The following is a 25,521-nucleotide window of genomic DNA, read 5'->3' on the forward strand; positions in this document are numbered from 1 at the left end:
TAATAATTAATACATCTTAAAAATTAGAAAAAAATATTATAAAAAGAGACAAATAAATTTTTAAAAATGATTTTAAAATTAAAAAGGGAGGAAGTACTATTTTTCGGTCCTTTATTTCCCTAGTAACTTAACCCAAGTAGAGGCTATCAGGGCAACATTGAAAGAACATTTACCTATACCAATGTATCTACCAATATGTGCAGGAATCTCTTTTGACAAACAATATATGCAAGAAATAAACACGAAGGAATTGAATAGGAGAAAATTAAGCTTGATTGCACAACTTGTTTGATTTTATTTTCCCCATTCTATTTTTTTCCCTTTAGAAATTTACCAAATTTTTATTCAAATAGCTGGAAGTATACTCTGGATATTAGCTCTTAATTATGAGAGGTTTTAATTAATTGATAGGCAACATCTTCAACCCGGCTTTTTGACAAAAATAGGTAAAATTAAAAAACTATTTACGTAAAACTATTTACATGAATAATTTTTCTTTTCGATGTCAATTATAATTTCAACTAATGTAAATCAATCACGTTTACAACCAATATAAAAAGTAATTTTTTTTATCAACTATAATTAAAAAGTAAAACCACTTTTGTCACTAAATATTTTTCATAATACATGCACCTTTTACATAAATAATTTTTTATTTTACCTATTTTCGTAAAAAAGTTCTTCAACCCAGTTGTGTGCGTAAATAATTTTTTATTTTATAATAAAAAGCAAGCTTCAAAATTACAGATCAATAGAGTCCAAGTAAGAGACAATGGGTGCTTCTTGCCCCATTCCTCATTGATATGTCTTTGCCCTTTTATGCACACACCTTTTCAAAATTAACCTTCAGTGGATGGCAATGGAACTCGCCTACGATATTCAGCTAGAGCCCACATTGGAAAAATATTTCTATACATTGGGTAATGCATCATGCAGTTTTTCAAGAATACTCCAGTGATTTCCTACCAGATCAATTAAGTCACAAAAAATAATAATTAGAAATAGAAAAACTGAATCCGGAGCATCATTCTTCATATTGCTTACAAAATACAATTAAGGATAGATCTTTAAAAAATAATCAAAATATTGAAATCTATATTTCAATTTTTCTTACATAGGAAACTGAAGCACGCGATCCAACTCTCACATCAACTCTCAGCACATATCAAGTATATGAGTAGCATGAGTCTGTTAGCATTTTCAGTTATTAGTTACAAGCACTTAGCGTTTTCTGTTTTTCTGGTATAACAACCGGCTTTCGCATTACCTTCTCTTTCTTCCATTGTATAAAAGCTTCTTCACTTAAGCTACAATATGATTCATGCAGTCATTTGATCACTCACGTGTGTAAACAGCATCATCTTCTCTCTCTCCTTTATGAGCATTTAATGTTTTCACATGGTATCAGAGCTCTTTTCATAAAGAGCTCTGCTGCGCATTCATACCCAAGCTTTATTTCTTCTTTCTCTTCACGTTATTCACTATGAACGAATCAACACCAAATATGGAGAGTTACCTCTATCTCCATCCAAGCGAGAATCCAGCAGTGGCTCTCGTATCACCAGTTTTAGACTCAAGCAACTATCACTCATGGAGCAGGTCCATGGTCACAGCACTAAGCGCCAAGAATAAAGTAGAATTCATAAATGGGAACGCACCAGAACCTCTGAGAACTGATAGAACCTACAGTGCGTGGAGTCGCTGCAATAATATGGCAGTATCGTGGATAGTGCATTCAGTATCGGTCGCGATCAGGCAGAGCATCTTGTGGATGAACAAAGCTGAGGAAATATGGAATGACTTGAAGTCACGATATGCGCAAGGAGACCTCTTGAGAATCTCGGACCTTCAACAAGAAGCTTCATCAATGAAACAAGGAACCCTTTCCGTCACGGAGTACTTCACAAAGCTTCGTATCATATGGGATGAAATTGAGAACTTCAGACCTGACCCCACTTGCTCTTGCACCATCAAGTGCTCATGCTCAGTCCTTACCATCATTGCCCAACGGAAATTAGAAGACCGAGCCATGCAATTCCTACGAGGATTAAACGAGCAATACAACAATGTGAGATCTCACGTGTTGCTCATGGAACCCATGCCCACCATACCAAAGATCTTCTCCTATGTAGCCCAACAAGAATGTCAGCTATCAGGTATCAACTCCTTTTCAAATCTCAGTATTGAATCAAAAGAAAATGTTTCCATTAATGCCGTCAAGATTACTTGTGAATTCTGCGAACGAATTGGTCACACCGAAAGTGTTTGTTACAAGAAACATGGGGTACCCACAAGCTATGAAGGAAGAAGCAAAACCTACAACAGAAACGGGAAAACGTGTACCCATTGTGGGAAGATGGGACACACCATTGATGTGTGTTATAAGAAGCATGGCTACCCCCCAGGATACAAGTTTGGCAACAACAAAGTAGTAAATAACATCATAGAAGGAAAAGCTACGAGTGATCAAATGCAACGACAAGAGTCTCATGATTTGGTTCGTTTTTCACCTGAGCAGTATCAAGCTTTGCTCGCCTTAATACAACAGCCATCTTCGGGAGGCTCAATCCCTACCCAATCCCAGGTTGCATCCATATCCTCATGCTCCACTAACACCTCACCAGGTACGATTCTTTCTCTCAAAACCACAGAATCTACCTCCTGGATATTAGATTCAGGAGCCACTGACCACGTCTCCTCTTCTTTGGCCAACTTTCACTCATATCATCAAGTTAATCCTATTATGGTTAAGTTACCAAATGGACACGAAGTTCATGCTACTCACTTAGGAACAGTACACCTCACCCCTTCCATTATATTGAACGATGTTCTATACATACCTTCTTTTAGCTTTAATCTCATATCCATATCCAAACTTATTTCCACAAACAACTATGAGTTAATCTTTTCCTCTAATACTTGTGTTCTGCAGGATACCAACACCAAAGCGAAGATTGGTACAATTGAATTGAGTCATGGGCTTTACCAGTTCATCTTAAAACCATCACACTCACGAACCATATGCTCCACCATTATTCATCCAAAATGTAATGTCATCCCTATAGATTTATGGCATTTTCGCATGGGTCATCCCTCTATAGAAAGGCTGCAAGTCATGCAAACTTATTATCCTTCTTTGCATAATAACAATAAGAACTTTGTATGTACTACGTGTCACTATGCAAAGCATAAACGATCATCCTTTTCATCAAGCACTTCACATGCATTAAGCATTTTTGATCTCATACATATAGATATATGGGGACCCTATTCAAAGGTTTCTATGCATGGGCATCATTATTTTTTAACCATTGTAAACGATCATTCTCGCTTTACATGGGTTTATCTAATGCAAACAAAAGCTGAGGCTCGAAAACTCATTATCACATTCGTTACATATGCTCAAACGCAATTTAATAAAACCATTAAAATCATACGTAGTGATAATGGTGCTGAGTTTCTTATGAATGATTTTTATGCTCAAAGGGGAATCATACATCAAACTACTTGTATAGAGACCCCTGAGCAAAACGGCATCGTTGAACGAAAGCACCAACACCTCTTGCATGTTACTCGATCTCTATTATTTCAAGCAAATCTTCCTCTTAATTTTTGGTGTTTTGCATTACTTCATGCAACATATTTGATCAACTGCATCCCTACTCCTTTCCTCCATAACAAATCTCCCTATGAACAGCTATACACACGCCCTTGTGATATCTCGAACCTTTGGGTTTTTGGTTGCCTATGCTACATAAGCACTCTCAAATCTCACAGACAAAAGCTCGACCGCCGTGCCCACCCATGCATCTTCATAGGTTTCAAACCAAACACCAAAGGATATTTAGTATATGATCTCCATTCCCATAGCATAACCACATCCAGTAACATTGTTTTCTATGAAGACCACTTTCCTCTCTTCCCTGATACTCCAGAATCATCCACCCCTCCTACTTCTATATCATCTCTCCCATTCTCCAATAATCCCGACAGCTTTGAACACCCCATTCCACCCAATGACAATCCCTCATCCTCACATATACCTTCTCCTTTTCTATGATGTTCCACGAGACTAAAAAAGGCACCCACTTATCTCCAAGATTACTACCATGCACTCACTTCACAAGCTGATACCAATACGCGTGGAGTTAGGTATCCTCTACATTCTGTCCTATCCTACTCCCGCCTTTCACCTTCCCATAAACACTTCGTGATGTCAATATCGGTAAACACTGAACCCAAATCTTATGATGAGGCTTCCCAATTTGACTGTTGGATTAAGGCTATGCAGGCAGAAATACAAGCTCTTCAACAGAATCAAACATGGACCCTTACACCACTACCACCACACAAGACAGCTATCGAATGTCGCTGGGTATATAAGATCAAATATAAAGCAGATGGTACTGTTGAACGATACAAGGCGCGTCTCGTAGCCAAAGGATACACACAACTAGAAGGATTGTACTTTCTTGATACATTCTCTCCCGTGGCTAAGCTCACCACTGTGAGATTGCTTCTCGCTCTTGCTGCCCTTCACAATTGGCATCTTAGGAAACTTGACGTCAATAATGCATTTCTTCATGGCGACCTTGACGAAGAGGTACACATGACTCTTCCCCCAGGTCTTCAGGTGCATGATCACAATCTAGTTTTCCGACTTCAACGTTCATTATATGGTTTGAAACAAGCAAGCCGCCAATGGTTCACACGGCTCTCTTCTTTCCTCATCTCTCACGACTTTCGCCAATCTGCAGCAGACCATTCTCTTTTTCTCCACTTCAATAACAGTGATACCACTGTTGTGCTCGTTTACTTTGATGATATAATCATAGCAGGTAACAATCTCGACACCATCACGCATATCACAAACCTCCTTGATCAAACTTTCAGCATCAAGGACCTTGGCACCTTGAAGTTCTTTCTCGGTCTTGAAGTTGCTCGCAATAACAAGGGCATTCACTTATCTCAACGTAAGTACGTCTTGGATATCTTATCCGGCTCAGGCATGCTTGCCTCTCGACCCGCTTCAACTCCCATGGACTACTCCACCCGATTAACAGCCTTGATGGGCACTCCTCTATCAGAAACTTCTTCTTCCTCATATCGCTGGCTGATTGGAAGACTCATTTACCTCACCAACACTCGTCCCGATATCACTCATGCCGTTCAACAACTCAGCCAATATATGGCTCACCCTACTTCAGCTCACTCACAAGCAGCATTTCGTGTCTTATGATATCTCAAGGGCTCACCTGGTTTGGGCATCTTTCTTGCGGCCGACGGCCCTCTGCAACTCAAAGCTTTCAGTGACTCCGATTGGGCCGGTTGCCGCGATACAAGGCGTTCCATCACCGGCTTCTCGGTATATCTCGGCTCATCCTTTATTTCTTGGCGTTCGAAGAAACAACCTACTGTTTCAAGAAGCTCCTCAGAGGCGGAATATCGGGCCTTGGCGTCTACAACATGTGAGCTTCAGTGGCTCACGTACCTTCTGCAAGACTTTCAGGTCTCCTTCCTTCAGCCCACAACCCTATACTATGATAATAAGTCCGCTATTCAAATAGCTTGTAATCCCGTCTTCCACGAACGAACCAAACATATAGAAATCGATTGTCATATCGTGCGTGATAAGGTGAATCAAGGATCCCTCAAACTGCTTCCTATCTCCTCGCAATTGTAGCTAGCTGACATTTTTACGAAGCCACTCTCACCCTCTTTGTTTCAAGATCTCTGTTCCAAGATGGGAATGCTGAATATCCATTCCCAGCTTGAGGGGGGCTCTTAGCACATATCAAGTATATGAGTAGCATGAGTCTGTTAGCATTTTCAGTTATTAGTTACAAGCAGTTAGTGTTTTCTGTTTTTCTGGTATAACAACCAGCTTTCGCACTACCTTCTTTTTCTTCCATTGTATAAAAGCTTCTTCACGTAAGCTACAATATGATTCATGCAGTCATTTGATCACTCACATGTGTAAACAGCGTCATCTTCTCTCTCTCTCCTTTATGAGCATTTAATGTTTTCACATCAACATCAAATTGAAATGGTAAATAATTAGATTGTATTACATAGGAATTGCAAGTTTATTGTTGTATACATTTCAACTTTGTTGACATTTAAATTTTGTATTTTCCTTTTTTTATTGATTTAATTTATTCCTATATTATAAATTAGACTACACAATTTGAAGAGTGAGATTCTCAATTAAACATTCTCGGCATTCTCTTTTCTGTGTTTTGAATGTACAATTCATGCATTATCCTTGCAACTAGCCAAAACTTTCCTCTCTTGACCATCTCAAACTACACTTTTTTCTTCTTTATTTCTTCTTTATTTGTACATTTTATCTTAGTAATTTTGTATCTCTTTCAATAAACATCTTTTCTCCCTGCCTCTAAATTGAATTAATTTTAATAGTTTTTTCTAAAAGAAATTACCAAAAGTTATAAAATAACCTTATAATATAATTTAAATTGTTTATGATAAATGTAAAATATAATTCATATATTGAAATATATTAATTAATTTATTATGAACTTTAATTATAATATATATTTATTATTTATATTAAATTTAATTATATAAAATAAATATTTATCTTGTACAAGGTATAGATTAGTATATTAACTCAACCGAAATTTTAAAGAGATAACTTGTCGAAAAAACTTAGGCGTTGTATTGTATGTTTTTGGATTATTTTGCAATTAAAATTATAATTTCACATTGGTAACATGTACCAATTTTCAATGTCTTTTAGCGAGGTGAAACTTTAATTTTAATTTGGAAACACCTAAGGTATCTCAATTATTGCACATAAGCGTTATCCCTAGTAATCTTCACGTTTGGTGTCTTATATTTTAAGATCCTATTTAATTTATCACTAAATAAGTTTATTAAATAAGATCTATTATCAATATCAAAGGTTGATATGCACCTGTTGGGGCCAATCACCTTCTTCCAACTGGGAATTAATGAGCAACTTTGCAGCTTGATGAAGAGGAGTAAGGTCTCTCTCTGACTGTACATAGAAATTTAAAAATAAAGGGAAAAAACTTATTACAAGATTTGATTGTAGTTACAACAACAAAAAGAAAACATTTTAAAATTTAAATCACGATGAAGTGAACCTATAATCACACAAACACGCACACATAAAAAGCAAACCTGTCCAGCATAAATTAGACCCATAAGAGCCCATGCTGTTTGTACAACGTTTGATCGACTTCCTTCAAGAGGTATGTATATCTGCATTGTTTTCATTAAAAAAGACATTACTACAATTATTATTATCATCAACTAAGGTTAAAGAGTAATTATTTAGTAACAACAATTCAATTACAAACCTTTTTTGGGCTTGAAAGATAACTCTCTCCCCACCCACCATCCTCTCTCTGTGTTGTAAGTAGAAATTTCACAGCCTTGCGAATGGCATTACAATTAGTGTAAGTCTTACCGGCAGCTGCTAGACCACCAAGTGCAAACCAAGAGCCATAAGTGTAGCAAACTCCCCAACATCCATACCATGAACCATTGGTTGTTTGTGTATCTTCAAGGAATTGAACTGCATTGACAATGAAATTCTTAATCTCTGTCTTCCTATGCTCTGGATATAGCTTCTGGAACAAAACTAAAGCTTGAATTGCAGATCCAGTGCACTCAACATATTCATGCTCAATTACAATGTCCTCAAAAAATTCAGTGGGATTGAGTAACTGAAAATTAATGAAAAAATTGATTAGTTTATTAATTGATGAATGGATTTTTATCAACCGATGAATATGTACATATTGCATTATTAATTAATATAATACTTACTTCCAACCATTCTTGAGCTCCTATTGGTTCCCATGCTGCTATACCACCTTTTTTACTCTACAATAATAAAAAAATGTAGTTGTGTCAAATGAAAATCAATTAGTAAAAGTAAAAAAATCAATTACCAAAGTCTTTTGCACAATCCCTACTTTCCCATTGATAAAAGATCAAGTAACAAAGAGAAGGGCAATTAGTTGATTGATTTATTAATTAAAAGCACATGGCCATGAATTTAAGTGAATATTGCAACATGGTACAGAACAAATTTCACCAATCTTGAACAAATGATGCGATGTTGGATTTGAGAAAAGGAGTCCATCATCAACATTAATTGGTTGCTATAAGAAATGTGTAGCAAATTTCTATAAAATATTTCATAGCATTAATATTGTTGGAATTTTTTATTCCAATAATTAATGTGGGCTAATATTATAAGATAATTATATTAGTTATTTATCATTAGTGTGCTTTATTTTATGTGATTAAATTAAGTGAGCCCGTTAGACAATTAAATCAGATGATATAAACTTAAATGAGTAGATGTCAGTGTTAACCTATTAGGGGATAATGAGAACCCTATTAGGTTAATACGCTATAAGAAGACTATGGTCCTCAATATACCGAGCCGTCACACATTGTTTCTTTTTCCCCATCTAAAGAGTTACGAAGGTCCTATTGAGAAATAAAAAAGTTCCAGTTGAGGAAGAATCATGAAGCCACCAGTTACACTGTTAGCTGGTTATCTGTTGTTTCTATCGTATTTCGTAACAAATACTAAGAAGAGTACATAGATCAGAAATCACCTAAGGATTGAGATTCTGCTGTGTTTGTTTGATCAATCATTATGCATTCAAGTATTCCTAAAATTCTTCTTGATAATCTAACGTAATATGTTCTTGGTGGTTATATTGGTATTTTATAAGGATCCTCTAAAATTCCAACAAGTGGTATCAGAGTCACCATTACTGTTTGATTATTGGGATTTAACATTATTTGATTCTTATTATACCTTAATTGCTTTGTTTTTATGAACCCTATTTTTTTGACACAACACATATTAATTGTCGGTAAATTCAAATATTGTCATATTGGATATTTGGTTTGAATTCGAGTGTTTTTTTTTTTCCCGGCATTGTGTTGGGGTTTATTGTTGCAAAACAATTATATTGCAATTTATCATGTATGCTTAAGTTTATTTTTTAATTGTTTTTATTATTGTCCTAAAATAATTTTTAGTGGGAGTCCTAAGGTGATATATGAGTAATCTGGGTATGCATCACTAGAAAGTAGTAAAACACATAATGTGCTAATTGAAGAGAACAAGAAACTACATATTTTCATATCGAAAGTCTAGAAGTTTAGAGATCATTGGGTATTCTAACTTTGATTTTTATGGAATATCTTAATAGCAATCACTCCACACAAGGATCCTTATTTAACCATATTGGTGGAGTTAATATTTTTTTCTGAGACATCATACTATAATTTATTACAGCTAAATTATTGTAACTAGCTTGCTTGTTGTTGCCAACATTAAGAAGCCATCAGGTGTTTATTGAGATAATATCTTAACGGTCTTATTAAGGATTCAACCAAGTAAAAGTTTGTTGATAATATAAAATATTTGGTTGTTAAATAAAGAATTCAGAAAATACAAATTTGTATAGAACATATAGGGACTCATTCCATACTAGCAGATCTACTTACTAAAGGTTTGATACTTAAAGTTTTTTCATGAGCATACTGCTCTTGATAGTACCTTAGTTTAGTGAAATTCTTGCTTATGTTCTATATCTTATGGTTTACAAACATTTTGTTGTTTGGATTTTCTGCAGAAATAAAGTTGAAGTTTATCATTTCATTATAAGCTTGTTTTGTTTGCAATATTTATGTTTTGTTTGGATTGATCTCTATAAAGAATAAAGTTTGGACCAATTGGAAATACACATGACTGAGATCACATTACATGTAATTTTCATACTGCTTATCCATATTGACCTATGTCATTGACTGAGTGTATTGATGTGGTGGTCATTGAGGTTTAGTTACATTTGTTGTAGTGATGAAAGTCGTAGTGATTCCATTATTGATACATGAGATGGACCAAGTTATTAAGGTGGAAGTCTAAAGGTAAATAGCATATGGATGCACGCTTAAGGATTTTGATATAATCGTTACAATATGTGGACCAAGTGGGAGATTGTTGGAATTTTCTATTCTAATAATTAATGTTGGATAATATTATAAGACAATCATATTAGATATATGTCATTAGTGAGTTTTATTTTATGTGATCAAATTAAGTGAGCCCATTAGAAAACTAAATCAGATGATATGGACTTAAATGAGCAAATGTCAGTGTTGGTCCATTAGGGAATAATCGGAACCCTATTACGTTAACACGCTATAAGAATGCTATGGTCCCCAATATACCGAGTCATCAGACATGGTTTCTCTTCTCCCCATCTGAAGAATTATGAATGTCTTATTGAGGAATAAAGAAGTTTCGGTTGAGGAAGAACCGTGAAGCCACATGTTACGTTGTTAGCCAATTATCTATTGTCTCTACGACATTCCGTAATGGATCCTAAGAGATCATAAATCACCTACAGATTCAGATTTCACTGTATTTATTTGATCAATCATTATGGATCCAGATATTCCTAAAACTCTTCTTGATAATCTAACATAATGTGTTCCTAGTGGTTATATTGGTATTTTATAAGGATCCCCTAAAATTCCAACAAACATTTCTTTAAATTTGTTGGAAATTGAGATTTTTCCAAAAACTACATCTAAATTTTTTGATGTTTTTGTAATTCCAAATTTCTTGTAAGAATGGTAAAAGTTGCTTGTGTTAAGAAATAACTAGTTGTAGGTTAAATTTCTTGTAAGAATTGTAAAATTTGCTTGTGTTAAAAAATAGCTAGTTGTAGGTTAACGATGTTAACTTTTGCATATTTGTAAAATGAGTCATGATTGTTCTAATGCTTTGTTCAATAATAGACTTTTATAGATTTTAAATTTAAGCAACTTACTGTAACACTTATAGTGTTATGTTTAAATGTAATATACATCAAAGCAAATTTTTATTTGTCTTCTTTGTGTTTGATGAGTTTCCTTCCAAATCTCTGTGTTTAGTTTTTCTATCCAAATTTAATGGTACTTGCCTGAAGTGACAACAAGATATTGACTGAATCATAAAATCTTTCAGGTTTCACTTTTTCTCCCACAATCTCTGGTGACAACTTTGATAGAAGAAGACAACACTAAAACACAGAAGAACTTTAATTAGTTATATTAACATATATTTGTAATTGATAAAGCTTATTATTAAATTAATTGATTTTTCACGAGCTAAGTTGTCAGATACCTTTAAACCTTCTGCAGTGCAATCAGAAACTTGCCATCCATGGTCTTGATCTGAGAATGTCCAAGACCCTTTAGTAATATGACGATACATACTCTTAAAATCTCCTGAAGGGTTGTCTCTCACCTTTGAAATAAGAATGTCAATTCATTACTACTATGTAAAGCTAACAAACATACTCTTAAGTAATCTAATGAACACTAACTTAATAGTCAATTATAAATTAATATGCATTGCAATTAGAATACTATAATTATACTAGTTATAATTAATATTGTTAGTCAGACAAATTAGTTAGTAAGTAATAAATTTTTTGGTTGATTAATGAATTGCATAATTTGAATAAACTATATTCACTGGGGAATTTACCTTCCTTATAGGAGAATTATGATTCTTTTATGTACTTATCATAAAAATTAAGCACACCTGAGACTTCTTGATGAAATCATGCCCTTTTGCAAGTGAATGGCCAATTTCGTCAATTAGCTTAGTTGCAAGCAAAGCTTGAACTGCAAAACCAGCATCCCATTCTTGACTACCAAAACTCTACATCATATACGTAAGTGATTAATTAATTAACTAATTAACTAATACATCCTAATGGTTATAATAACACACATAGACGTACTTGCATGGTCATTCCATCTTCAGAAACCCATAAGTAATCTGAGACCCTTGCAAGATGCTTCTTAAAGGCATCTCCCTGTGGATCTTCAACCCAACAAGCAAGCATACATAGAACCTGAAAAACATATACATGTTTAGCATAGTTGAATGAGTTTCCTTCTTGAAGAGGAAACTAATTTTTCTCATAAGGCTAAACAATCAAATTAATGCATTATTGTTATGACACCTACCTTTTCCACACACCCAATAGTTATGTATCGACTATTCTCATCTTCGTAATGAATATGGTTCATTGTTACTTGAAGGGCCTTTTCTCTAATTAGTTTGTTGAAAGGCCAACAAGTAAGTAGTGGCTCAGTAAACATGTATAGACTGTCCCATACTAGGTCTTGTATCAAAGAATGAGGATAATAAAGATCTTCCTGTGATAGATAGAATGAACAATTATCAGTTTCATGATAAAGAGAATGTGTACATACACACATTGCGATTGATTAAATATTAGTTTTCTCACCTTTGCACATTGATGACGCACTTTTTTCCAATTAACTTTTTCATAAGGCTGAGTAAAGAGCTCTTCTCTCAATTGTAAGATGAGTGGTGTGATTGGACCCACAAACCTTTTCCCATATAAGTAAGACATAGGCATATATACCAATCGACAATAACACCACATTTTAGCTACAATAATTATGGTGAAAATGAGATTCAATGATTAAACATCGTATATTCAACAATTTAAACATATATTGTTGAATAAAGAGTGACAAAATAAAATAAAATAAACTCAACCTGGATGCATAGGAAGAAACGAAGGAATAATCCAAAACTCTGGGGGCATTGGGTTGCTTCCACACCAATCAAATACACCAAGTATCTACAAGAGTAGGATCCATTTAAACCATACATACTAGCTAGTTTGTGTATTTATATTTATGTAAAACTGAATGTGATACCGAAAGCCAAGTTTTCCCCCATGAAGGGATGTGTGTTACACCACCATGATCATGAATCCACTTTTTTCCTCTAGCACATGCATTTTCATGACCTCCATTAGGCCCTTCTCCAAGAATTCGCATACATATATAGTTTAGTGTAGTACCAAACATGGTGCTATGACCCTCTATGTGTAGTCCCCATCCTCCATCTTCATTCTTTAAATTGAAGAACAAAATGGACAATATTAATTATTCTTTGTTGCAATGAACAAATTTTAAACTTCACGCATATACATCAACAAGTTAATTAAATGATACAAGAATTTTGAAAACAAAAAATGTTACAACTCTCTCTCTCTCTCTCTCTCTCTCTCTCTATACATATATATATATATATATATATATATATATATATATATATATAATCATGCTTGATTGGGAAAATGAATCTTGAAATTGAATAGGTATACCTGGTGATAGTATATGTAACGGAGAATCTCTTTTCGATACTCTTCTGGGAATACCAAATCAAGATGCCCTGTAATGTACATACAAAAAACCTGCAATGTTTTGAATAAGTAAAAATTAATATCGATTAATGTTGTTTTAGTTGAATTTTATCGATGATTAATCTTTAATTACCTTAATGGATTTGAGTCCAGTTTCGTATATGATGTTTAAATTTATGTCCTAGTTAATATTTCATAATTATTTTATAAAAAAAGAAACTACTTATGACCAAACATTAATTGAATTTTTTTATTCTTAATCAGTGTCCCATATTCAATGTTATGTACAAATACCAAAGTTTCCAAACTTCGAATTTCTATGTTCATTTAATGGTCTAGTATATCTTAAATTGACAAACTCTATTGTTTTATTATTGAATAAATCCATATTTCAATCTTTAATAAAATATTAGTACCATAAACCAAAAAAAAATAGCTCCATAAAAAATAGAATGAAGTTAGTAACTTTTTACTAATTTATTACTTAATATTCTATTAATTTTAGTTTATTTAAATACTTTTAAAGAAATTAAAATTAATTGTTTCACAATTTGATATATTCTAAACATGCATCATAAACTATTTTTTTATTATTTGACTTCAACTAATATAACTATATGCAATAATAATAATTTAAAAATTAACAATATGTTTAGACACCCTTTTAGAACAGCATAAAATCACATCAATTAATTCTAGTGAAGAAAAAAAAGTGAAAACTATAATTATTTAGTTCTAACTTAATGTAAAATATCACATAACACCACAAAACCAAACATGCTATAAATATATTATAAATTTGGTCAGAGAAGACCAAAAGTGATTACTTTTATTTTTCAAAAGAGTAAAATATGAGTACACTAAAACAATGTTTATTGAGTAGAATTGACATAAAGAAATTAATAATTATTTTTCCTATTGTACTCTTAAAGCTTCATCTCAATAATTTATGTAAGGGAAGTTTGCATTAGAGATAGATTAGGTCTATAAATTCATATCTTAGTGAAAAACAATATGAAAAACATCTAAAAAGCTACACGTAAGTTATATCTTTTTAATTTAAATTGAAGTAATTAAATTAATTTAAACTATGAATTCACAACTTATCAAACTCAACCAAATTAATTAACCCAAAGGGTTGGTGCAAAGGTATAAGTTCTCATTGCATTCACATGTAGGAAAATGATTTATTTAGCGAAATAATCCATGTTTGATTATGTTCGTGTGTAAAATTTTCTTGGGTCAGTAACAACAATGTTATGAAAACTGGTTCGGCCTTGCTAGTCAGACAGGTCCAACCGGGATCCAGTGATCTAACCAAGTCGGTTTCACTATTGGTCTATTCATGCATGTGGCTTGGGATGACTCGGCCAAACCTGACCAGTTTTGAGGGAACCCAATGACCCGACCGGTTTTACAAACCCGAACTGGCAGTGTGCACATAAAAAAAAATTGGACCACTTGTACAACATTGTTTTGATGTCTCATTATCAATCCAAAAAGAACAAAATAATGCATTTGAGATTGAGTGTTTGTCACTATCCCTAAAAATCTCAGTCTTACTCGAACTAGCCAGAGACCCCTTATTTTCATCTTCATTCTTCATGCTTGAGCTCGCCACTGCACTTGGTCTGCAATTTGTTGGTCACCACACACTTGCCAACTGGGTCTGCAAATCGTCGCATGAAGCCACGAACTCCCTCGACGCCGTGCACTTGGGTCAGCACTTTGCAACTTGTCGTCGCACCTGGGTCTCATTTTCGGTGGTGAGTTCTCCATTTCTCCTCCACCTAGTTTTAACTTTATTTTTTTGCTTATGCTTTTATTATTTTATGCATTGGTGTTATTGTTTTGGGGAAAAAACTCGTGTTTTGTTATGCTTATTTATAAATTATAATTCAATTGATATTTGACATTTTTCAATTGCAAATGTTTGTAAATTCATTAATGTAAATATGTAATGCACTTATGCTTATTTATAATGCCACTATTATCTATTCTTGTAGAGTTGTAGACTCTAGTAAGTAGTAGGTAGTAACTGCTATTTGAGTTAATTTTGTTGAGAATCTGAGATTAGTAAATTCACTTAGTTTAGTTCATTGTGTCTATTCTTGTAGTCATTCACTCATTGTTATTGATATTTGATAATAATTGTCTAATATATAGTAATAGCTATTGATGTATGAGAATCTAAGTTAATGTACTTATTTGGAATTCAATACCATATATGATCACTAACTCATAATTAACTTAGTCTTTTTACAATTTTAGGGGGTGTTTGGTTTGGTTGTTTTCTGTTTTCATTTTCACTGGAAATAGAAAATGATGATGAAAATGTGTTTGGTTGGATTTTTGTTTTCATTTTCAATGAAAATATTTTCCCAAATCTAAAATATCATTTTCAATGGAAACAATAAAATATCATTTTTAGTGTTTTCAGTTGAAACTAGGAACCTCATTTTGGGTAAAATAAAAATGCGGTGGCAAGTAATGTAATTTTAAACAAATCTAAAAATACATTTCCTTTTGAAAACGTATTTTCAGTGTTTTTATTTCTTGAAAGCAGATAATAAGAAGTCAAACCAAACATGTTTTCAGAATTCTAATCTTTTGAAAATAAAAGCAGTTTTCAGAAAATGAAAACAAGAAATGAAAATAGAAAATGAAAATGCAAACCAAACATACCCTTAGTTATTTGGAATTTCTTTGATTGCTAATGTTTGCAATTAGACTTGAAGATGTTATCTGTTGAAGCCCCATCATCTCAAGCATCATCCACTCCAAATACTTCTCAGAATGTTAGAAAGAAAAATGATCCAGCTTGGGGACATTGTAAACAAATTAATGAGGGTGCTACAAAAGTGACAATGATGTGTATTTATTGTGATAAACGGGTTAAGGGAGGTATTATTAATAGGTTTAAGGCTCACTTGGCTGGAAGCCCAAGTAAAGGCCTGCAAGAGAGTTCCTACTGATGTCCAACATAAAATGAAGCAACTACTTGAACAGTTTGAAAAAAAAAGAAAGAAAAGAAAAGTGCAGGAAAAATCTTAGGACAGTAACACATTTGAAATGGATGAAGACCCTATGAGAATAGGTAAGGAATTAAGAGGAACTCCAAAACCACTAGTTTTTTCCTAGTCTCAAAAGGGGAAGAACACTCCTCATGTAGATGACTGTTTCATGCCTAGAAAAACTCCTGGAGCTCAACCTAGCTTGAAGAGTGTCTTGCAAAATAAGCAAATTGTAGAAAATTATGACAAAGCCATTGAAGAGTGTCTTGCAAAAGATGTTGTTCAAACATTCTAACCGATAATGTTTCAAATTATGTTGTTGTTGGTAGGTTATTGGAAAAAGAGTTTCCTAAGTTACATTGGTCTCCTTGTGCTGCTCACTGCATTAATTTGATGTTGCAAGACTTTGGGAAATTTGAGGAAGTAAGTGAGATTGTTTCACATGCCTAAAAAATTACCAAGTACATATATTATTAGTTATTGATAATTGCTATGTATACATAAATGTGGTAATTAAATCACACAAAAATTATCTAATTTATTCCTCTTTTATTGCTTCTTTTTGTGTTAAACATTAAGATTTTGACATCTTCTGAGTTTTTATCTAGTAGGTGCTCAAACTAGTAAATTTATAGTATTTTTGGTGGTATATTCTTTTTGTAGAGACACAACAGAAGGCCTGGAAGAGGGTTGAAGAATTAGAGCAGCTTGCTTAGTGTGTCAGCAACCAATTAGCGTGAGGAGCCAACTTGGAAGCCAGGCTTAGCGCGTCTTTGGCGGCTTAACCAGCATTTGGGACCAAATAAGGAGCTAGGGCACAAGAGAAGAGGGAGAATCCACTCACTTGGGGACCCTTTCCTCCATTTTCTTTCATTCTCTTCTGCACCTTTTGTTTCCTTTTTGTATTAGTAAGCCTCTCATGTCAATGAGAGACTAAACCACCCATTGTTAGCAGCTCAACAACCAAACACTCTTAATGTAATAATTATAACTATCTATTTAATGCTATTTTGATATTATTGTCTCTTTTTTGTACTTAATATCATGTTTACGGTTTGATCACCCATGACTCTTTGAATATTTGTGTTAGTTAATTTGAGTGCAGATGTTTGTTATTATTTGTTGTTTGATTATGTTATGCGCTCAGTGCATGTGTGTGCGCTTAGCACATAATGGATGTTTTGATAGTTGCGCTGAGCCTGCACGTCACGCTAAGCCCCTTTGTTTTGAAATATTTTGTATTTGGGCTAAGCGCGCAAGTGTAGACTAAGCACGCATGGGCAACTAGCTAAGCCTGCATGTTGCGCTAAGCCCAAAAACCCCTTTGTTTTGTAATATCTCGAATTGGGCTAAGCGTGCAGGCGCACATGATGTTTTGATAGTTGTGCTAAGCCTGCATGTCACGCTAAGCCCAAAGGACTCCCTGTTTTGAAATATTTTGTATTTGGGCTAAGCGCGCAAGTGCAGACTAAGCACGAATGGGCAACTAGCTAAGCCTGCATGTCGCGCTAAGCCCCAAAACCCCTTTGTTTTGTAATATCTCGAATTGGGCTAAGAGTGCAGGCCCAGGCTAAGCGAGGCATGCATTTTTGCTAAGCCTATGGTGCTCGCTAAGCGGATTTTGCAGGAAATTTCCTCCTGCAAAACTCGCTAAGCCCCATATGGCGTGTTAAGTCCAATAATATCTCTGGAGTTGCAATTTAATTATTTGGGCTTAGCGCGCAAGTTCAGGTTTAGTGTGCAAGTTTAGGCTTAGCGCACAAGTTTGGGGTCAGCCCAAAAAAAATCAAAATTTCTTGTAATTTTAATTTGGTGTGTCTCCTACGCTGTAGACTTAGCGCACACTTATGCACTAAGCCCACTGTGCATTTATGTTTGTTTTGTTTTATGGAGCACTAAGAGCGCACATGTGTGCTTAGCACACCACTCCCTCATGCCTTATTTCATTTTTTGTTACTTTTTAAATTTGAATTCTTTATTATGTTTAATTTTTCATGAAAGACATGATGATGCATTTTGGGTAACTCTGATAGTTAACACTTTTTGAGGCATGTTTGGTTGAATTGATTGCATGACTGAGACATTGCGTACTGGTTATTAATGTTGTGAAATTTTCAATTTTTGAGTGAGCACATGCTGTTGAGTGATGGTTTTGTAAATTAAATGCGCATGAGTGAGTTGGTTAGCTTGCATGACAGGAAATTATGGATGAAAAACTAAATGCTTCACATTAACGTGTGAGTTGTGTGCACCTTAATTGCAAGAGAACGACTGATTTCATTTTCTCGATTTTGCATGATTCTTGAATTGCTTGAGTGCATACGTGATGTGGATATGATCAAGGCCTTGTTGTTTATTTTAATTTCAGTCACTTAGCCAAATAATTACTATTAATGAATGATTGAATCCCTTGCACCCTTTAGAGTCTAAATGTGAATGAATTTTGTCATTGAACCTTGAGATGAATGCAGATACTACTATTGTGCACCGTGTCTTAGGTTATAGGAAAGCACTGTTATGGATCAAGACAAATTTGTCCTAAATTTGGGGGAGTGCCTTGGAAAACTTGTGTTGCAGCGATATATAGTAACAATTATACAAAAAACCAGAATGACATTCTGTGGTAGTCTAAAAAAAACTAATAAAAAAACAAAATATGGAGAAATAAGAGCTGGAAGCAAATGTTTACCAAGGAATCCTTGTGTGCTATTAAGTGTGGCATGACAATAAAGGTTGGTGGTTTTGAAAAAAGTGGTATTTCAAGTAGATAGGAAATGAGAGAGTGCTCTCCTAAAACCTAAGTGTTTGAATAAAAAAAAAAAACCATGATTTCTTGTTAGCCCAACCACGTTACAAGCCTAATAAAATTCTTAGTGATCCATATTGTGTGTGTGCAATAACATTGAATGAGATGATCTGTAAATATAAGAATTATAACTTCAGTCAGTTTAAATGAAACACACATAACTTAAAACACTTGTGTGCTTCAAAGAAACACTAGCCTTGTGAGGAGTGAAACATAATTGATCTTTCTTTGATACTTGCCATACTTGCCAACCTATTTCAATCTCTGAGTGCATTCTTTGCATGATTCCATCATGAAAACCATGACAAGTGTGAACTTGAGGGTTGGAAGTTGAAATTGTTTGAAAAGTATGCAATTATCTCAGTTATTGTGGTTGGTTACATTCTAAACATTGTCATTAACCCGACTTAGTGTAGTTTTGCTTACTTTTGCTTGAGGACAAACAAAACTTTAAATTTGGGGGAGTTTGATAATTTCTATATATACGTAAATGTTGTAATTATCTGATTTTTCCACCTTGTATTCCTTCTTTTTGTGTTAAACATTAGGATTTTGACATATTCTGAGTTTTTATCTAATAAATGCTTAAATTGATAAATTTATAGTATCTTTGGTAGTATGTTTTTTTGTAGAGACACAATAGAAGGTTAAGAAGGGGGTTGGAGAATTGGAGTAGCACGCTCAGTGCGTCAACAACCGCTCAGCGCGAGAAGCCAACTTGGAGGCCAGGCTTAGTGCGCATCTGGCGGCATAGCGCGCGGTCACTTATGCCAGCTGGACTTTGCATGTGCGCTCAATGCGCACATGCAGGCTTAGCGCACGATCAATGACAAAAAACATGATTGTAGTGCGTTTTAAAGGAAAAAAGGAAGAAACCAGAAAACAATTTTTTTGGGACCAAATAAGGAGTTAGGGTACGAGAGAAAAGGGAGAACCCACTCACTTGGGGACCCTTTCCTCCCTTTTCTTCCACACCTATTGTTTCTTTTTTGTATTAGTAAGTCTCTCATGATAAAGAGAGGGTAAACCACCCATTGTTGGGAGCTCAACAATCAAACATTCTTGATGTAATGATTTTAACCATCTATTTAATGCTATTTTGATATTATTGTCTATTTTTTGCGCTTAATATCATGTTTATGGTTTGATCACCCATGCTCATGTGGTGTTATAGGGTTTATGCATTGGAAAATGTTTATCTCCTAAGAACTTGCAAAGAACATCTAGGTAATCTGTGTCAAGGGATAGAATGATATTATTTAGCCTTATTTATGCATCTTTATTCTTAAAGCAAATTATTTGACGTAGCTCTTAAGGGATTAGGAGTGAAATTAGGTACTTTAGGCTCTTTCACATCAGGGATCATGGTTAGGGTAGGTTAACGGGTGAAGGTAATAATCAGAATAACGTTAAATAGTGAAAAATCCTTAATGTTGCATCAAGAGTAGTTTCGGTAGGCTGAGTCCCAACAATTGAGTTAGATTTTCTTCATACATTTGAATTGATTTGATTACTATATTGATTATTTATGAGCAAATAGCTAATATTACAAAAAGATAATGATTAAGGATAAAGTTCTTCAATACATATATAATTCATGCTTTATTTTATCATGGGCCAACCAACTTCGTTAATCTTGGTGATATTATATGGAAAAATATTGTTTGGTGGTTTGGTATATTACATTAGGGGTGTTTATGATGCGATTTAATTCAATTTTTAAATAAAAAATATTCAAATTAAATATAAAATAAAAATGCGGTTTACTTTAATTTAGTTTAAATATAACATCAAATTCAGATCGAATTTAACTAATCTTTTATAGTTTGATTTGATAGTTTTATTTTTTAATTTAATTATTAAAATAATTTAAAATCTATCAATTAAACTTATATAATTATTATGCTATATTATTTTAAAAATGAATTTTATTTTATATTAAATTTTATTTAACATATTTTAGTTGAAAATAATTATTTTCACATTTATTTATCATTATTATAAAATGATATTACCAATTATTTTTACAATATAATAGTAATTTATGCATCACTTAATATTTAACACTATTTTTTTAACATATTGATATATCTTTTTTAACATATGAAAACAAAATATGATTCTTGATCATATAAGAAAAGAAAATATAATAAATTATTCAATACTTATTATTAATTACCACAACAAAAATTATATATTATTATAAAATTATTATAGAAAAAAATATACTATAAATCACATACTATAACCATTATAAAATTTAAATAATATTATCTACAATATGCTACACATCCATTAAATAAATCCATCTAATTGTAATGTGCAATTTGGTTTGATTTTGATAACAAAATCTAAAAATCGAGTCAAACTATACAAAAATATACAATTTTTTTATTTAAACTGTTTTTAGTTAAATTTTTTTAATTTAAAAATTTAAAATTAATTTGATTCCATTTTCAACACCCCTAATTACATCGATATAACATATGAGTTTGTATTGCAAAGCACCGTTTGTTATGTCGAAGTGGTTATCCCTTGTATAGGCAGGATAGTGCATTAATGTCATTTACTGGTTTGTTTTTATGCCTTGTGTTAGGAGGCCTAATCTCATCTGTAATTTGTGTTTGAATTGGGCATCCCTTGTGCTTAATTCAGATATTCTAATACAAGCTTGGTGAAATTATAGTGAGCTATTAGATAAAAAAAATTAAAATCAATTAAATATGATTTATTCGAATTATTATTACTCCTAAACTCCATTCAAATGGACCTGTGAACGTGCCTAAATTTACTTTTTATTGACTGAATTTCAGCACAATAATATTATCTAAATTGTTTATTTTTTTGGCTTTATTTTATTTTTAATTTATCGGATATTATTTTTTGTATTAAAATTATTGATATTTTATTTTTTCTTGATATTTTAAAATAATTGATGCATTACAAATTTTAAGTTTCATTAATTTTCTTCCACATATACTCATAACTCATAAGCAACTAATACTACACTTGTAACCTATTTAAACAAAACATTTGAAATAATGATATTTAAAAGTTAACTCTTTGGATTCTAAATTTGATATTCATAAGCAATTAATACTACACTTGTAACCTACTAGCTTCCTATTTACCAGAACAAACTTTTCAAATTTATTTGTTTTTTTAAAAGATCCAATTCATTATATTTCTTTCATTAATTATTTTTAAACTCAAATATTTTAATTGAATAAGAAAAGATTAAAGTTATATTTGACTTGCTATTTATAAGAGAGGGAAACACTAATAATTAATGACAATTGTATGTTTGAAAAAGTATACCCTTTTGATTCATATCTATAACACATATTTTTTCTGATCTCAAATATAAGAAAAAAATATGACACATTGATTAATAATGTTAATTAATTATATTTAATTGTATCAATTTTAATTAAAAATATTTTTTTAACTTATCTTTTATTGAAACTTGGTATCAAGGATAAGAAAAGAGACATTGAAACTAACATTTTAATTAAATGAATAGTATTTTATAGATAGTAAAATTAAAAAAGGTTAAGTTAATTAAAATTTTCTTATATTTAAGACCAAGTAAATATGTTTTTTTCCTTATATTTGAGACTAGAGGGAATAGTCAACACATTTTTGTGTCCTTATTATAAGACTTCATTTCATTTCTTTTGTACATTAATTATTTTTTTATATTAAAATACTCTAAATTATTCTTTACCTCTCCTATGGAGATGGGAGAAGATGAATATTGAGTAGGTTCTCAATAAAGTTAATTATAAATTTGGAGAAATACTATAACTATAATTTTTTAATTTTTTAATAAGCATAAATGAGTCAATTATGTCTCATAATTAGAGATATAGAGAGTATAAATTTAAAGCAAATTTATAATTATCAACTAAATTAAATTTTTTTGGTGAATTAGATTATAAATAGAAGAATAATTAGTATTTAAAAAATGACATTTGAAAAAACAAATCAATTTACACCCTATTTACTAAAATAAGGATATTTCAAAGTAAACGTAAACAAAAGACAAAGGAGTAAACATGTCTAGTTTTGACAAGTTCATGCAACTACATTTAATTGCTATATCCCTTTCCAAATTTTTAGTCATAAAAATTATAACTATTTTATTTAATTTTGAAGCAAAAATTCATAAATGTAATATGATGAAAAATCAATTTATCATTTTTGACTTTTTCTTATTCCGTGATTCTAAATGCACAGATTTTTCTTAACCAGATGGAAAGTTGGATAAACATTTCGTTAAATGGTTAAATAAAATAAAAATTATATTAATATTGAGTAATTAATTAGTACTTACCAAAGGAGGCAGAAAAAACAGAGGACCTGCAATTTGTGCAGGCCAATGGCCATCACTGGTCTGCAATGCTGATAGGTGGTGTGCGGCTCTTCTCAACGTGCTTATGACTTTTTCGTATGTTATTTCTTCTCCATCTTCTATCTTCACACTAGGTATTGATTGTTTGAAGTTTTTTTCTCTCAGAATCTACACGTGGCGGGAAACATAAGTGAAAATTAGTCATATTTATAGATGGCAAAAATAAAATAGCACAGATATTAAATAATGAAATATTATTATAATGATTATGTATATTAAATTTAAATATTTATAGATATTGGATTTTACAATTGAAGTTTATTTATATTAAAAAAATTATATATGAGAATACAGTTATTTTTAAAATTATATTAAATTTTGTGGACGTGATTTATTTAAAAAAAGAAATTGAATCTAAGAGTTGAATTGTTATGTAGGGGAAATAAATTTATGGCATTCCATTACCGATCAAAGAAGCAATACAAGTAGGGATATAGGGATATTGTCGAGGACATGGTTCCAAGCATGAGATCGTGATGCTCTAACTAAATAGTGAATAGCATGATTAACTTGTCTTTTTACAAAACTCACTTTAAAGTTAAATTGCTATTGAATAGTATAAATATGATTATTTATTCCTTAAAAAATAGAAGCATCTCTGTGCATGAGTATATATGTTCTTTATTATTAAATTAAGGAGAATGAGTTGAGGATTAAATTTGATGTTTATGAAAGGACTTTTTTTGTTGTTGTTTTGGATAAAAGAAAGACCAGTGATGGCCAATGGCTTGATGTCACAACAAGAAAGTGTTCATGCATGAAAAAAGAAAGACACTAGAGATGTAAAATGCAAACTTGAAAGAAAAGTAATTATTTGTTAGGTACTGTTTGGTACCTGAAAACGCCAAAGGAGATCACCACATGCCTTGACCTTGAAGCGATTGTTATAAAAATTTTGACGAGCTGCTTCAACTTGAGCTCGTTCCTCTGGAGTTCCTGCCTCAGGATCAAACTCCCATGTCTGTCTTCCTACAAAATTGTTTGTGCTGAAAATGTATGGGTCTTTTCCACCATCTGCTATCTTCAGCCTCCACATTTTGTTGCTTTCTCTTAATATGCTATAATGCCACAGTCAATTGATGCACCTAACTGCATGAAAATACGAAGCAACTGATTAAAGACATGTTTTACTAACCATTCAAAAAGTATTGTTTTTCTTATGTTGAAAATATTTTTAGAGAATAAACTCGATTTCTTGACATGCTTAGTTAGTTATCCTAAAATAACTTTAGCAAATTGATTTTTTTTTTTTCCTTCTGGAAGCTCAGTTTTGTAAATACAAAACTTAGGTTGCTTTTAAAATCTGTCCTCAAATCTATGTTTAACTCAAACATAAGTGTGTAAACTTTAATTCAAACATGAATTAAATAGCAGGTGAATCACACACTCAACTCCCAACTCCCAACAAAACAGCTTCAATTCTTATACGCCTACACAAAACACGAAACCTGGTATATTTCATGCGAGATATGATGAGGAGAGAGCCGTTCCATTTGATCTTATTTATACCACATAATTACTATATCAACAGACTACAATTATTGAAGCTGAAAATATTTTAATTATCATAATTATTTAATTCTATATTTTTGAGTGGTTAATATAATTTATTAAATACTTCATATTGAATCAATGAGCACTAACTACCAAACGTCTGAATGATTTTGTATAGGATTGTTCCAGGCAACATGCATGTACACTTATACACCCCGCTTTTTTTAGTGTACCATCAACATTTTTCTAGTTAAATGGGTTGGTTAATTGTCAATACGCAGCATTAAAAGAACTTTTGTGGTACAGCTAGCAACGCCAATAGAATTGTAACACGTTTCGCTTTCTCTAAGGCTATATATTTTATAAGATACGTGAATCATTAGATAACAGTGGAGATATTTCATCAAAATAAATATAGGCCCAACGGTTGGTCTATTCTAGTTGTTTTAATTAATGTTATGCTAGACAATTTTCAATTAATCAATTCTAATGTGCATTAAATGGATTTTATCTACAGTGGAAATTATATTT

The 25,521-nt window shown here is 32.5% G+C and overlaps 1 protein-coding gene across 3 annotated transcripts; it reads right to left on the reverse strand.

Moving 5' to 3' along the window:
- Window positions 1-694: 694 nt before the first annotated feature.
- Window positions 695-25,005, reverse strand: LOC114406586 (beta-amyrin synthase-like). Of its 3 annotated transcripts, none has more exons than XM_028369338.1 (17): window positions 24,889-25,004; window positions 24,332-24,585; window positions 23,419-23,604; window positions 13,224-13,313; window positions 12,772-12,969; window positions 12,608-12,692; window positions 12,330-12,496; window positions 12,046-12,237; window positions 11,817-11,930; window positions 11,615-11,734; window positions 11,192-11,314; window positions 10,989-11,087; window positions 7,819-7,875; window positions 7,347-7,715; window positions 7,168-7,248; window positions 6,938-7,021; window positions 695-962 (listed from the first exon to the last, which is right to left on the reverse strand). In XM_028369338.1, the coding sequence occupies exons 2-17, from the start codon at window positions 24,530-24,532 to the stop codon at window positions 840-842; spliced, it is 2,289 nt and encodes a 762-aa protein (XP_028225139.1). In that variant the 5' UTR covers window positions 24,533-24,585; window positions 24,889-25,004; the 3' UTR covers window positions 695-839. The 3 variants fall into 3 exon arrangements, 2 of the variants coding, with proteins under 2 accessions (XP_028225139.1, XP_028225140.1); XM_028369339.1 differs by having other exon boundaries at window positions 24,884-24,959; XR_003665453.1 differs by lacking the exon at window positions 695-962 and having other exon boundaries at window positions 7,168-7,250; window positions 7,348-7,715; window positions 24,889-25,005.
- Between the last annotated feature and the right edge of the window lie 516 nt (window positions 25,006-25,521).

Source organism: Glycine soja, chromosome 3 (assembly GCF_004193775.1).
Source record: "Glycine soja cultivar W05 chromosome 3, ASM419377v2, whole genome shotgun sequence".
NCBI classification, from domain to species: domain Eukaryota; kingdom Viridiplantae; phylum Streptophyta; class Magnoliopsida; order Fabales; family Fabaceae; genus Glycine; species Glycine soja.